We start from the raw sequence: 14787 nt of genomic DNA on the forward strand, positions 1-14787 counted from the left end.
CAGGACCATTCAGAAAAAAAGTCTCGCATCTTATTGAGGATTTCCTGATTAAATAGAGGACATTATTCTCATAAAATATGGACCTCATTCAGTCTATTGGCTTATTGCCCTGTCTGACTTGGGAGACATTATCAGACAGTTACAAAGTGGAACCTTTAATGACCATGATGACTCTAATTTCAAAATCCTTCATTGGGCACTGGGACAGTACACAACTCGTTAACCACATGCTTAAGGGGATGTCCGCATCAAAGCATTTTGCGCTTTCATCAATGGGTGACATCGTACGTGTGACATTCCCACATACACGAGAGGGGAAAGGGGTGACTCACTATTGTACTTTCCGTGTTATCAGTAAAGCCAAGTACAAATGTTTCCTTTTCTTTTCCAAGCATGAGTCACATTTACTTTGTTCTATGCCCATATAAATGTCACGAACCCCAATGGGCTATAAATAAACAAGACACTGTTGTGATGATTAGTCATTTTTAACACTTTCCAACAAGGTTGAAATAAATTATGCATTAGCTCTATCCGGCTGTCTGTATGGGGGGGAAGGACATTATAAGATTATCCCAAATGAATCTAATTTTATTATCTTGCTCCGTTGCTACTAAGGACTTACCCTTTCGAAAATCGGCCAAAACTATGGCAAACAGGACTATTTGTAAACATGTTAACACACGTTTTCCCTAACAGCTAACCATCGGCTTCCGTACTGCATGTTCGAAACCTTCACCATAATCCATGCGTAGGCATCATTTTTCCTACCTTATCATTGGAATCAGTCAAGTGGCTAGCCGCAGGTACCCGTGACGTGGGTCAAAAAAAGGTGGTGCAAAGCAGCGCATTAGGCCCGGGAGGAATGATTGGGGCCACTTGACCGGACATCCGGCGGCAGGTAAGGGTTTGGAACGCAGCGAGTTGCCTTTCAAGTCAAGCGCCCATTCAAGCCGGAGAGAAAGGCTTTTAGCGTCCAGAAGGAGGTGGCCCCCATCATGAGCGAGCATTTGAAGATGCTTGGCGGTCAGTGACCTGGAAAATTAACCCATAAGGGGGGCTGCATCGATGCATACTGCCCCTCCTACACACGCACCGGCGATAACCCGTTCCGATTTAGGAACCGTAAAAAAGCAGCGGGTATGCCGAATGATAGGAGCAACCTTTGTTCGCAGTTTGTCAATACCCAAATGTTTTTGTGAAGCAACGGAATTTGTTTTGCAATTTCTGTAAAAAATATTTTTGTCATAATTATAACTGTTAACTCCGTAAACCGCAATATGGGATGTTGCCGTGGTTAATTGGTTGTGGCTGGCTCGATTTAATCACTTGGCATGGCAGTTGAAACAATGTCCAGGTTTCTTAAATGCCCTCGCTGCCTATGTCCAACCCAGCAGCATAAATGGCTACACCACAGTTAATCAATACACAAGTTGTATCTGGTGCGGTATTAACTGTGGGTACTGCCCACCACTTACATTATATCAAGAAGAGTAGAACAATTACCCTCGAGATGAAGTCTCTAGAGCTCCCTCTAATCAAGGCACTTCCACCAGCAATGGCATAATAAAGCAATGTCAGGGCTGTACCTTTACCAGATTTTAAACCGCAATATATGCCAAAGGAAATGCGCACTTTTTTGTAGCGTTGAATAAAACTGGCCGAGCGTGTTTCTCGTTGGGACTTTGCCCAAGGGGGTGGGGTTTTTTGCTGCACGAGTCCCCTTTGAAGCACCTCGCGCCCTTTCCCCCCCACCCTCCCAAAAAAAACGACGCACTGCAGTCACTTGTTTGAGCAGCCACCGTGAGCTGGCCAAAGTGCCCGCACATTTCACTCTGCACATTTCAGTCCTCGACACACAATCTCACAACTAAGCCCAGCCCGGGGGGGGGGGGGGCGTCCTTCAATTGTGGCACGCCTTCGACCATTCAGAGTAAGAGCCCTCAGGTTAGCCAACACGTTTTTGTGCAGAATGCATTGTTTTCAATCCCACTTAAATTGGATCATTTTACGCCGCAGCAAAAAAGTTAAATGTTCGCCGCGCTCAAGCGACAATTGTGCCGGCCATGGATATTTAGAATGGCTGAATACACAGCACAGCACAACCCGTGATGCAATACAGTGCTGCCGCGGGTGATGTTACACTTGATTTCTTGGGCAGCGTTTACACGTGTGTACCAGTTGGCATCCGCTTGTTGTCTGAATTACAGTTTGTTCTCACGAGCACCGATCTGTGTCATGCATGACCCACTTACAATACAAGCCATGGGTTCTTGAGTGCCGTAGGATTACATGTGGCTAAATTGCCAGCGCGACCTCCAACGCCGAGTCGAAGTCAGGATGCCAACAAACACTTTGTTGAGCTATGCTGCGGGCTACACTTTGGTCAGCACCCTACTCGGCCAACAGAACCACTGGCTGCATTCCAACTTTTACCCCAAATTAAACGAGCCAGTACAGACTGGGAAGATGGCTCTATACACGGCTCCATTCCAGCTTTGAAAAAATAAATAACTCATAAGCATCAACTATGGTGCGTGGGGCATGAAAACTCCCACGCACATTCCAGAAGCCCCATTTGTCTCGAATATACAGTAAATGGAATTGTCTTCAAGGTTGCGTAATCATCAACAAAAGGAAACGTTTTTCTTTACACTGCCCTACAAATGCTCCAAGGCGGTGCTTGGCAATGACACAACCTAACCAGAGACAAGGCAGACCTTGGTTTGTGCACACGGGTTGTGGTGGTACATGCCGGCAACTCGAGGACTTGGGAGGCTAGAATTGGTGCACAACGCATAGGTGGAACCACAGTGTGAGACACACACGTCCAGGTGCAGGAGGTCCCTTGTGGGGGGCAGTACAGCAAGTTGGTGTCTGACCCCCATGTATGTAATTTGGGGTGGTTGCCCCTCACATTGCGAGTAAGGTTTTTCTCCCAGCACCGCTGGTTTCAAAGCGCAAAATATTCAACATCCGGAGATAAATGAGTGATGAATGCTGAGATGCCACGAGACCGAATGTTTGTTGTATTCTAACACCACTGGGCATCAGCAATTCTGAGATGGTGCATATGTCTGCATAGACATACACATCAGAAACATTGCCAATCTTTTTACAAAAAAATTGCAAAAAACGTGGACAGGAACACATGGGATTAGAAAACATTCAAGCTAGAGGTGCCATAACAAAAGCGCATGTCAAGTGTGAAGAATAGTAAGTGTGCTTGGGCAGAACATATACCGTCAACCCATATGGGTTTACCCATAACCTTGTACAGGTAAATTTACATTTTCAGGTCTATACGGCATACAGCCGTTTTAATATGGGCAACATTATTTTTTTGTCTATTTGTTTGCATTTCTCCCTTGCGATGGAACTTTGCAGAATGAACGATGAGATTTATAAGGGCACGGGGTGACCGATAAGGTCTGAACTGGTCTGTAATAAGGTAGGCACTGATAAGGGGTTGACAGGTATGAGAACACCTTGATAAAAGGGATGACAGCCGGTGGACGAGACAAACGACGGAATGGCAAAAAGTCTACCCACAATAGATGGAGCGATCGAATGGCTTATGCAACAGACGCTACGTGGATCAATCTTGATTTGAAGCTTTCGTGACTGCAGGAATCCATACTCTTTGGTTCTTTAAGTAAAGGTTCTTCACCTGAGGACGGCTGCTTGCGTTGTGGCCGAAACGTCATGAGAATTGTATTTTATAATGTTTCATTTTTATTATTTTATTATTTCCCTTCTACGTGACTTTACCGAAAGAACCAAGAAGATGAATCCCTGCAGTCACGAAAGCTTTAAATCGAAATTTTCTTTCGGTCAAGTCACGTAGGTAGAAAAAAGGTTGTCCCACCTGATCACGATTGCTTGTGTTGCCATCGAAAACGTCGTGATCTATTATTTTTCTACCTATGTGACTTTACCGAAAGCCTTCCCACTCACCTTGTCGCGGATCAGCTCCCACTTCTTCTCGTCATCGTACTGACGCAGGAGTCGCGCTTTGTCAGGCGGCAAGTTCATCGAGCTCTGTAATGAACACAAACAACAAAACATCAGGGACGGCATCCGTGTGGCTCAATGCCACCGATCTCAGGTAAGTTTGCTGCCCGGAAGGATCCCTTTGGGCAACTCATCAAGCGAATGAGTGAACTGCTCGGCAAGGGAGCCGAGTAACTTCATTGGCCAAAAGAAAACTGACGAATATAATGTAATTAGAATGGTATGCAGATTTCCTTTGATGAATTCAAATGCAAAACCAGAGCCTGTATGATCTCAGCTGATACAAATCCCCACCAAAGGTAGATGTGCCAATGAAACGGAAAAAGAGGGGTCAAGAGACTGGTTTGGAGGTGCAAAAGTGCCTTGTGAAAACAAAGAATTCTTTCCCTTGGGAATGCGAATTTTATTGAGAAGGCCGACCCGTGGTGTTTGGAGCGTGTTTGTTTTTGATTCCCCATCCTCCTCCACGCGGCCACACCCTGGCAGACCACCCCTCTTCACTTACCCCCCCTCGCCCCCTCACAATGGCAGCGGCTTTCCCCATCCTCTTCTCTGGACTTTTCATTACCACCTGCCACTGCAATTCACCCAGATTACAGGCTAATAGCCATGCAATAAAACCTGGCGCCGCCACCCCCCCCACCCCACCCCACAGAGCTTGGAATTTTCCGAGTGTAAGAACTTTTGATCTTTGTTTTCATGATCAGAAATAGAATAATTATTTTTATTGGAGGAATCCGATGAGCTATGAAGCTCTTTTTCACAGATATCCAGTAGGGGCGGGTAAGAACGTTACAACAACAAACAACACAAAAACACGATAGGAGTGCCCAGTCGAAGAAAGGTAAACAAAGCACCCAAACGCATACAAATAAAACTCAACCATCCATATCCTACCAGACAAAGTCCAATGAGGTATTAACTTACTTTTCCAAAGCAACTTCGCCACAAATGACAGCTCAACAAAGCGGCTTATCATTAATTTCGGTATATTGTATTTCGCTTTGTTTAGTTTTTCTTGAGTTTTGCTTACGATGCTTTGTGTTTAATTTAAAGTTGTGCAATAGCATTCTTATGCTCGTATTTGCCTTTGTACCCCAGGCCACCATTAAAAAAGGGTTGTGTAGTCTCAATGGGTTCTTACCTGCTTGAAAGAAGAAAAAATTAAGTGATGAATGATGGTCAAGAACACGGAATGGCAGCCAAAGAAATGGAACACATCTGACAGGACGTCAAGCAAGGAGGCGGAGTGATCAAATCAGCTTTTGTGCATGTGCTCGGCAGATTATTACATTAGAGGATTATAAAGATTGCGACATTTTGGGAGGCACTAATCCAACTGTGGATTAATTAACCATGGCTGATGACTAGGAAAGAACGAATTAATTAATAAATGGATGGATAGATAGTGGGGGTCCTGTGAAACCAACCCTCTTATATGACCTTGCCTAATATATCAGTCAAAAAGAATGTGCTTTGGTGGGCGAGTGTTTTTCCTTTTGAAGAGAAGTCCCGAATTTACATTCCAATCCGTCCCCGGCGCTCGCTTACAACAACAGACACACAGTGCCACCGCCGCAGTCTCAAAGGGCTCTCTCATCTTCACCAGCCGGTGGAACCAAAACACGACAAATGAATAAAGGAAAAAAAACTACTCGCAGTCTTTTTGTTTTTGCAAAGGTACCAGAACACGTATATATACTTTTGCTTTGCGCAAGCTTGGAGGCAAAACATTCCACGTGGTGGGTGCATGGGCATGATTTCAAAGGCTGTGCGTCGACATGGCATGCCAGGCCTTGCAGGATCGGGCCACGAGATGTAATCTGCGCAAAACACCTGCAGGTGAGGAAACGTGGGCCAGCGAGGCTGGGTTCAGGGCACCGAGAACCACTTCCGTAGTCAGGGCCACCGCCCAATACAGTCACCCAATACACATTCTGCCAAGACCCGAGTTTTAAATAAATAAGTCACCTGGATAATAAAGAGGCAGATGTGCAACTTAGCGGGTGAAAACAAAACAACTTTTGCTTCGCGTAAGTGAAGCTCGGCATGCCTGCCAGGAGCTGGGCGTGCGGCACACGCCTGCAATTAGGGACATTTGAGACAGTGGATGATTGATGGCATAAGTTTGCGGAACTGCCAGACGAACTGGGCTGCGCGTTGGCCGAGCACCGTGGCAGTACAACGGAGGGATTGTGACCCCATCTGAGTGGTTATTTGAGTGTTATCACCTTGTACGTTACGGATTTTATGCAGGTATTATTTTTTTGATTAATACTCCCCCTCACTCAATAGCCTCCTAAACTGAACTGGTCAAAACTTTTGCAATACAGGACTCTCGTGAAAGAATCTTGGGGACTCAGTAACACAAGCTATCCTGCATGAATAAATGACATTATTATGATGATAAGCCTGAGGAGTGTGGCAGTGTGTATAGCGCAGTGCGCTATGAACCCAGCAACCCGAGTTTTATTCCTGACGATGGCTAATATCAGTGGCAAGTGATATCTGAAGCGGTCCAGGTTCCAACCTTCACCAACTCCCGTGACTTTATCCAAAAGCAGGTTAAGAAAGGCTAAAAATAATCGTTTGTATTTCATTATGAATCGGTGTGTTTTTATTAGGTTAGCCATGGGCATAATTTGTTTAAGGGTACTGCACAAGTTTGCTAAAAGAAAGACCTTCTCGAGAGTAATTCCTTTTCTGACGGCTCTGCGGTCTGCGTGCACCTGCAAACACATCAGTGTGTGTGTGTGAGTGCATGCTAATGCATGTGCCTTTGTGAAGGTATGCACACCTGAATGTATTCACGTAGTCAGTTTGAGCAAGTATGTTCATGAAGGGAACGGTGGCGCAGTGTATACCACTCTGTGCTATGAAGCCGGCGAACTAAATTTGAAACTCGACAATGGCTATCAGTGGCGAGCGGTATCTGAACTCGTCCTGTCCATCCTCTAAGTCGACTCAGCCTTAAATGAATACCCGGTGCAGTATCTAAGCGTCAGCACAAGGAAGACAAAGGCAGCCGGGAGTGCTGCTGGCCTGCCACATCCTCGTGTGCCATGCCAGCCTTAATTGGTGACTGCTAACAGCAGTTGCCTCAACCATTTATGGAGGCTACATGGAATATCTTTGTCTATACGGAGAGATTTACTGTAGTGGTCGTTGGAGCAATGCCCTACAACCTCAATGACCTTGGGTTCAACTCTGGAACATACACGACACTGGAGTCTAATTGGAATACTGTATGACCAAAGCCTCGACCTTCAAAACTTCAAAAAAAGACCAAATAAAAGTGCCATGAATGAGACGACTTAACACATCACCCAATCCTCAACCGTGCTAGGCCTTCATAGGTAATTGCAAACAACAATTGCTTAACACATGTACATGGCCCTTTTATTTCAAAATAAGTTTGGTGCGGGACTGGCAAAACAGGATAACGTTTACAATCCTCACTACCTGATATAGTATCCAAACCCAATCATAAATACTCTACATACCGTTTCAGTGAGAAATACACAGTTCTATATATAATAATCTTAAACTGTGTGAGACGAAGGTTAATCGAGGTGTCAGTGATGTCACGTTACATTTGCTACTAGGCATGTAAATATTTGGGGAGGGAGCAGTGGCACAGCGGTTAGAGCACTGTGCCATTAATCCGATGAGGGAAGTTCGATTCCCTCCCATGGCTAACATAAGCGGGGAGTGACGCGCCAATTGATTCTGGCTCATTCCCTCCACCAATCCGTACTGACCAGTCCTGTCCAGTGCAGTGAAGTATAGTCAAACAAACCCCAATGCCAATACAGCATCCGGCAGTTGATTGAAAAAGGCCTGCAGATGTAAAGATTTCTCATTAATCCCCCTACCATTCCCAATGATTCAAATTATAGTCGTCAAGATGTGCATAAAGGCCTCCCCCAAGCCATCACCATGTCTCATGGTTCTGCGACACCACTATCCATCCCACTCCTGCATATTAACCTATCTCATGGCTCCATCTACACGATGGTCTTATCTCAGGTGCTTTTTCCCCTTTTGTTGCCATTCCTAACACACAAATTGAAAACAAATTCATTCTTACGTGCACAATTAAATGCATGTATCATAAGCTTAAGAGGAGATGTGAGCCGAAGCATCGGTGAATGCTTATATATGTTGGTGAGCGGCTGCGATAGGTATCGAACTCTGCGCAAAATGGATCAGTGGCTGACTTTCTGACGTCTTAAGAATCTTCATCTGCGCTGTAACATGCAGGCAGACACAACCCATAGTCACACGCACTGACACGCACGCACACACACAAGCCGACTTCAATAGTCTCCTATGTATGGAACACCCACTCGAAAATCCACTTTCCTCCCATGCAAAACCATAACAAGCAAGGCCATTATTTTGTAAGTGATCGTAGGACCAAAGGCTATTTTGACGCACATTTATTTTTTTTGTGAGCTTGGCATTAAAGGAACTCAAAGTCCGCTTGTGCCGTTTGCTAATTGAAGAATGCATAACGCTCGCAGCACAAAGTGATGTATTATTACGGTTCGTAAAAATCAAACCTCGTCTAACTAGCGTCACTAACAAGCACTGCCTTGTAAGTGAACATCATACCATGCTAAGATCTTGGACGATGGCCCTTGTTTTCAATGAGAGAATTGGGAGGATGGCAAAGCAGAAGGTGATCCACTTATATACTCAAAGCTTCTACATGTATCCCACCAATCTAAATATAAGTGGATATTACAGAGCTACTTCTGAGATCCTTTCAAGTGACCTATATTCCGAAAGGTAGGGGAAGCACTTTACCACCTGCACTGCCAATAAGAATATTCGTTACATGACAGTAACATGAGTGGAGTGAACGAATAACGGTTCCCATCAACAGCGGGGCTGCGAGTTAATCATCACACACATCTGGAAGCCTCAACAGCCAGTATCACCTCTCACTATGCTCACAAAGTGGGCAAGTGGGTTCAGTAGGCCACTGCCATCCTCCCACAACCCACCAACAATAGCGCCCAAGCTCTGCGAACATCAAGCAGCGGAGTTCCCCATCCACCGGCTACGAACACAAATGGCTTACAAGTTTGGAGCAAAAGAGCGATGGATTGTACAGGCATACAAATTTACCCCCGCTATTGTTCAATTAGTTACACTGCGGGGCCGTGAGAGATGGCAACAGCTTGGGCCAGCCTTCATTCAGCAGTAGACTGAACATGGCTGATGATAGAAATGTATTATTTTTATATTCCCCAAAACAGCAAAGCCCTCTTCACAGCAGCAGCCTTTATGTGTTTTCATGCCTGAACAGTTTGCCAAGTGCACACTTAGTCCGAATAATCAGAAAAATATACACAAACAAAATCGAGTGATGATACACAGAGAAAATGTGATTGCATCAGGGAAATGCAAACTCTGATGCACAGCGAAATGGAACCGCTTCAGAGAAATTAAAGCCACAACTTCCACACATGCAGTGCACTGTAAATTTACAGAGTATTAAACCCAAAGCCCTTTAGAATCTGGTGAACTTATGGCTTTTCTTCAAACAGAGATACCAGACCTTGGCAAGCCGTTTTCACTTGCCCACTCTGACATACTGTCACGTTTATTGCACAGTGGTTATTGTTATTTTCCTGTGATGCCACACAAGTAATCGTACGTAAGTCACACCAACAGTTGCCGAAGATAAATCGCGTGACGATGATAAGACAATGCTTTTCAGGAGGTTCCTGCTCTAGGCAACTGACCAACTCCATACTGAATGTCAAAAGGTGAAAGTATTTGTTCTCCACTGCCACCGGCAATTCATGAAATTGTCGCGATTCGTGATTGTGAATCAAATCAAGAAAAATCTGTGTTTTAATGCTGTAGTGAATGCAGAGGCAGGCCACTATTGGCTTCAAGGATCACGTGACCCCGTTACATGAGACATGTAAATAAAAAACATGGAAAGAGTCTTAAGACCCACTGACGATTTCCTGGTTCAATAATTGGCATCATTATTATTATAAAGTACTTGGTTACAAGGCATGTTGCCTCACCTGCCATAAAATAAAAACCTGAAACTAATTCACAACTATTAATTTGTCCAGTTCGGTTAGGAATGGATGCGTAAATGGATTTGCTTCCATCAAACCGCCTGTGGTCAGGCCTTAGGGTGAACTCTAAGGCTGTCTGGAAATATAAATGTATAATTATGGGTCTTTCAGTACACCTCTGTAATTAACTAATCTAAATCCGCAGACCAGCACAACCATTTTGCATGAAATCTGCAAGACAAAACAGACTGGTCTGAATACACAACTCGCACACAAAGCATCCAGAGAATGAGGACCGAGACAGACAGACAGACCGATTCCTATAAGTCAAACAAGATGGGGTCCTTTTTCAGACAAAATGTATCGGGTCTTTCAATTAAGTGAAGACACCGCTTGGCTTCACTCAGATGCCTTGAATAGCCATCATGTGCATCCATCAGCATACAGTTACCCCAAAACCTTTAGGGTCCCATCAACCAGCTCACATTCCACACCAAGAGAGCCGCCACCCATCTAATAATGGGAATCGCATTGTAAGACAGCCATTGCATTGTTCCCCCCCCCCTCCACACATCCTCAGACAATCACGGGAGAGTCCAATAATTCCCAAACCGCAGTGTGGGAGGAGTTGTGTTTCCATCACAGACAAACGACGACAATTGAGCAATACAGGAAATCCTTAGTCACATTTGGTTCCAAGGGACAATGAGATGTTAATGATGTAAATGTTCTGACTCACTCAAGACTTAAGGCATTATATTAAAAAAAATTGTGCTGCTGTAAAGATGCAATACACATCGACACGAAGGCAAGAATATTCTTCCGTCTCAACAAAGGCTCAGCCGTGCTCCATTCTCCAGAGGGGGATTTGAACAAGTCTGGCAAAACGATCACGATAATTCAGGTCATGGCTCTCGCACACAGGGAGCTAACTCTAGCGAGTGATATCATGTGATTCTCAACATCCACTTTGCGGGACACGGCTTACTTTGTTAATTCCCCCTGCAGACATTACCGGGTAGCTGCGGGAATTGAACTGCCAACTCCAAACAAAACGACCCTGTGACAAGCACAACCTCACTTGCCAGGCCACCCAACTGCTCAGCGCTTACACACACAACCACACATTTATATTTTTTAAAAACCCGCACTGCACTTTCTAACGGCAAATTCAACCGGCTTCAAAATGCCAGTCGTTACGCGCAGTGGTATTATCAGGGCCAACTCTTACCGCCACAAGGTGAATTTTTATCAGTCATAACAATGCATCGCATTTATTTATCCTGTGGCAAATTTTCTGACTTTGTAATTTCAGGGGAAGCTTAAGAATCTCCAGAGGCTGCGCTTGGCAGCCTTGCGAAAAGCGGAGATCCCCCGCCCAGCTCCTTCTACAATGCTTGGGGTTCGCGCGAGGTGAGGATTCGGCAAGCGTTAGCATCACAAGCACTGCTATTGCATGTGACACTCGAGAATACATCGTGGTCCAAGACAACGATCCGCTGTGTACACATTATCAGACTGTTAGGGCAAGTTCTGGTACTGTTCACTGGAACACCTGTGAAGGACTGCTCAGTGAATGAGAATATGCTGTGGGCAGCACCACTCCCAGATGGTCATCTACACATTTAAGGCTGAGTCAACCGAGGAGAGGGCCCAGAAACGCCACTGCAGTTAGCCATGGGCCAGGAATTGAACGCAGGTCGCTAGGCTCAAAGCGCAGTGTGCCAAGTGATCAATGTCACCACTCCCTACATATGCGTGCATAGACAAAGACACCACCATATAGACTGTTGGGGGTCAGTTCCGTTAGTGTGTTATCAGATGCAAGCTCACACAGCACACACGTGGATCCAAAAAGTACCTTGTACTTGATATGCACGCAGGACGTGTAACGTTATTTACACGTATGACAATGTATAATGGCATGAACGGGCACACAAAACCAGGACGTGCACACCTAAGCTTTCATACACATGCAAATTGCACATCCCTGCAAGCGGATTTTAAAGGTTCCACTTAGCTGGACAATGGATTTAGTCACTGCTTGAGGGAGTAACCTTGCTATTGGGCCCTAGGTCTCCATGAGAAATGAAGTAGGTTTTTTCACCTAGTTGTTGAGTTCTGATAGAAGTCTGCACGTGGATGAGCCTTTAAGAATTTGCATCTCAATCTCAAAAGCACTGACCAGAAGAACTCTAATAACATTGGCCTTCCAGACACTACAGATACACACAACACCTTAAGAGAACACCACAATGGAAGTGCAATACACACCGTAAAGGTCCTCCATAAACTACATGGACCTCGCACACCATGGCAGTCACAAACACACTTAGGGTCTCACGAACGTAGAGGGTCTAACACTCACACAGCCCATACGGGACTCACACAAAACACAAGTAGCTCGCACACCAGAACACCCTGAAATACACCTTTGAATACACACCTTAAAAAGTTATCACGAACACCACAGGGTCCTAGCATGCACCATAAGGATTTTACACGTAAACCTTAAAAAGGTATAACACCATGAGACTCTCACATATACAAGATGCTTTCATACACACCGTAATGGTCTCTCACACATCTCTTAAAGGTGTCACACACACACTATCTTGAGGATTTCACAATGTTTAAGGCCTTCACAACACACAAGCCAAAGAGGATGTCACACACACACCTTATGAGCTGTCACCACGAAATCCTGACATTCACCACAAGAAAGGTTTAGCACGTAGGCTTTCGTGACCAATATTATCCATAATAGAGGGTTTTTTTCAGGTTAGAACGTGTAAATATAATGCATGTTGAGTCGCAAAGAAACCACGATGCTGTCTCACACACACACACCACATACAGCTTCTCACCAGGACTTGCGAGAATTTGTCTTCTAACTCGCCGGGCTCGGGCATGGGCAGGGCGATGGGCATGGCATGGGACCGGAGGTCGTGGCCCACCCGGCCCTGCGAGCTGTTACTCAGCCCCATGGCGAACGCGATGTGGAAAGCTGCGACACACACACAAAAACCGCACACAGCACGTGGCAATTAGTAAGTACAGCATCTAAGTAGTTCACAATGCTTCACCGATCCACTGCTGGCTTAACCAGGTCGGTTATATTTCACCATACTTCGCTGGTCGAGTGGTGGGGAGTTTTGCGAGGTAGGAGGTCACACACACAAGGACCGGTTCATAGAGGATTCGTCGCTGATGTCAGCCGTGGCAGGGAATCGAACTTTGGATGCAGAACGCCAACAGCTGCGACACCCCCCCCCACACCCACAGATAACGGACATTGTTCGATGTGTTATCGATTACATTTAAAGTACAGTACTGTACTCCTGAACGATTATGTTCAGCGATTAACGTTATTTAAGATAACACGTGCGAGAGGAGCGGTGGCGCAACGGTTAGCGCACTCGGCGATGAATCAGTGGCGAGAGATGTCTGTGAAGCGGTGCCAGGAGCATCAACTTCACAAATACGCATTGACCAGCGTGGTGAAGTATGGTCAAACAAGCCCCGTGGCCGAGACGGCGTGCATTGATGTCTTCATCTAGCGGTGGATAGACCAAGGGCTTGTACATTGCAGAATCAATTCGAATATAATAAGACAGCGTTGTAAAAGAGCTTAAATATAAACTTGTCATAAGTAATAGGCATTAATCAAACACAATATAGAATACGTTATGTATATTAACACACGCGGGTTTGTTCTCCAGCAGCATCCTAACACACAACTTGCACATCACATTCAATGGAGAGATAAAGTCTGTAACAAAAATATAACCCACGCGTAATTTTATACCATCACGTTAATAAAATTCACAGAGGCCCAAGTTAGTTGTAAGTCAATAGACAAGTTAGCAGCGTGTGTAACGTTTAGAGGACACTGTTAGATTAAATCAAAGTAAATCTCACACTTGTTAAAATGAAGCACGCAGTGCTATTAAAGAAGAGGGTTTATTAAGCGAGAAGTTTTCGACAGCGGAGTTAAATGTAGTGGAGTTGATTGTGGTAGAGTTAAATGAATGTGGTAGAGTTAAATGTGGTGGAGTTGTTGAATAAATGTGGTAGATTTGAATGTGGTAGAGTTGAATCAATGTGGTAGAGTTGAATCAATGTGGTGGAGTTGAATCAATGTGGTAGAGTTAAATGTGGTGGAGTTGTTGAATAAATGTGTTGGGAGTTGAATAAACGTATTCGCGACCCACGTGTAACTCACTCGAAACTCAACACAGCAGTCGCAGCAAATCCATTCCGTGCCACCGCGCTCGTCTGTAATAAATAAAAACGCCACCGGGCTTGAGGACGAGTAAGCAGGAGGAGGAGGGGACTTTCCTCCCTCTGATTCTTCGCCTATTTTAAATGTAATTTATTAATATTATTACTGCCGCTGCTGCTGCTGCTACTACTGCCGCTGCTGTTCTGCGGGAGCCGTGGGCGGGAAACGCGGATGAGGTGGGGGGTGGGGGGTGGGGGTGGAGGGGGGCGGGGCGGGGTGGAGGGGGGCGGGGCGGGGGTGGAGGGGGCGGGGACTTTACCACGTGGGCGTCTTTCCACGCCCCCTCCCCGGACGCCCATTCGGCCATCTTGAGTGAGGGTTAACAACAACAACAAAAGGTATTAATCGTATATCTGTTTTATTTTTGTAATGAAGCCACTGATGTGTTAATATTTGTTTTTGTTATTTACTGCGCGCCCGTTGCTAATGTAAACAATTGGG

The 14787-nt window shown here is 45.3% G+C and overlaps 1 protein-coding gene across 6 annotated transcripts in view; it reads right to left on the bottom strand.

Moving 5' to 3' along the window:
- Nucleotides 1-14475, bottom strand: part of LOC144943441 (formin-like protein 2) — a 58873-nt gene extending 44398 nt beyond the window's left edge. For all 6 annotated transcript variants that reach the window (XR_013639498.1, XR_013639497.1, XM_078870862.1 and 3 more), the window contains exons 1-3: nt 14287-14475; nt 12929-13068; nt 3958-4041 (exon numbers count right to left, since the gene is read on the bottom strand). Coding sequence is in view for 4 of the 6 variants with exons in the window: in XM_078870862.1 (XP_078726988.1) it covers nt 3958-4041; nt 12929-13048 (204 nt within the window). In the remaining 2 variants the exon portion in view is untranslated. The remainder of the gene's footprint in view (nt 1-3957; nt 4042-12928; nt 13069-14286) is intronic.
- Nucleotides 14476-14787: the final 312 nt, after the last annotated feature.

Source organism: Lampetra fluviatilis, chromosome 31 (genome assembly GCF_964198595.1).
Source record: "Lampetra fluviatilis chromosome 31, kcLamFluv1.1, whole genome shotgun sequence".
NCBI classification, from domain to species: Eukaryota; Metazoa; Chordata; class Hyperoartia; order Petromyzontiformes; family Petromyzontidae; genus Lampetra; species Lampetra fluviatilis.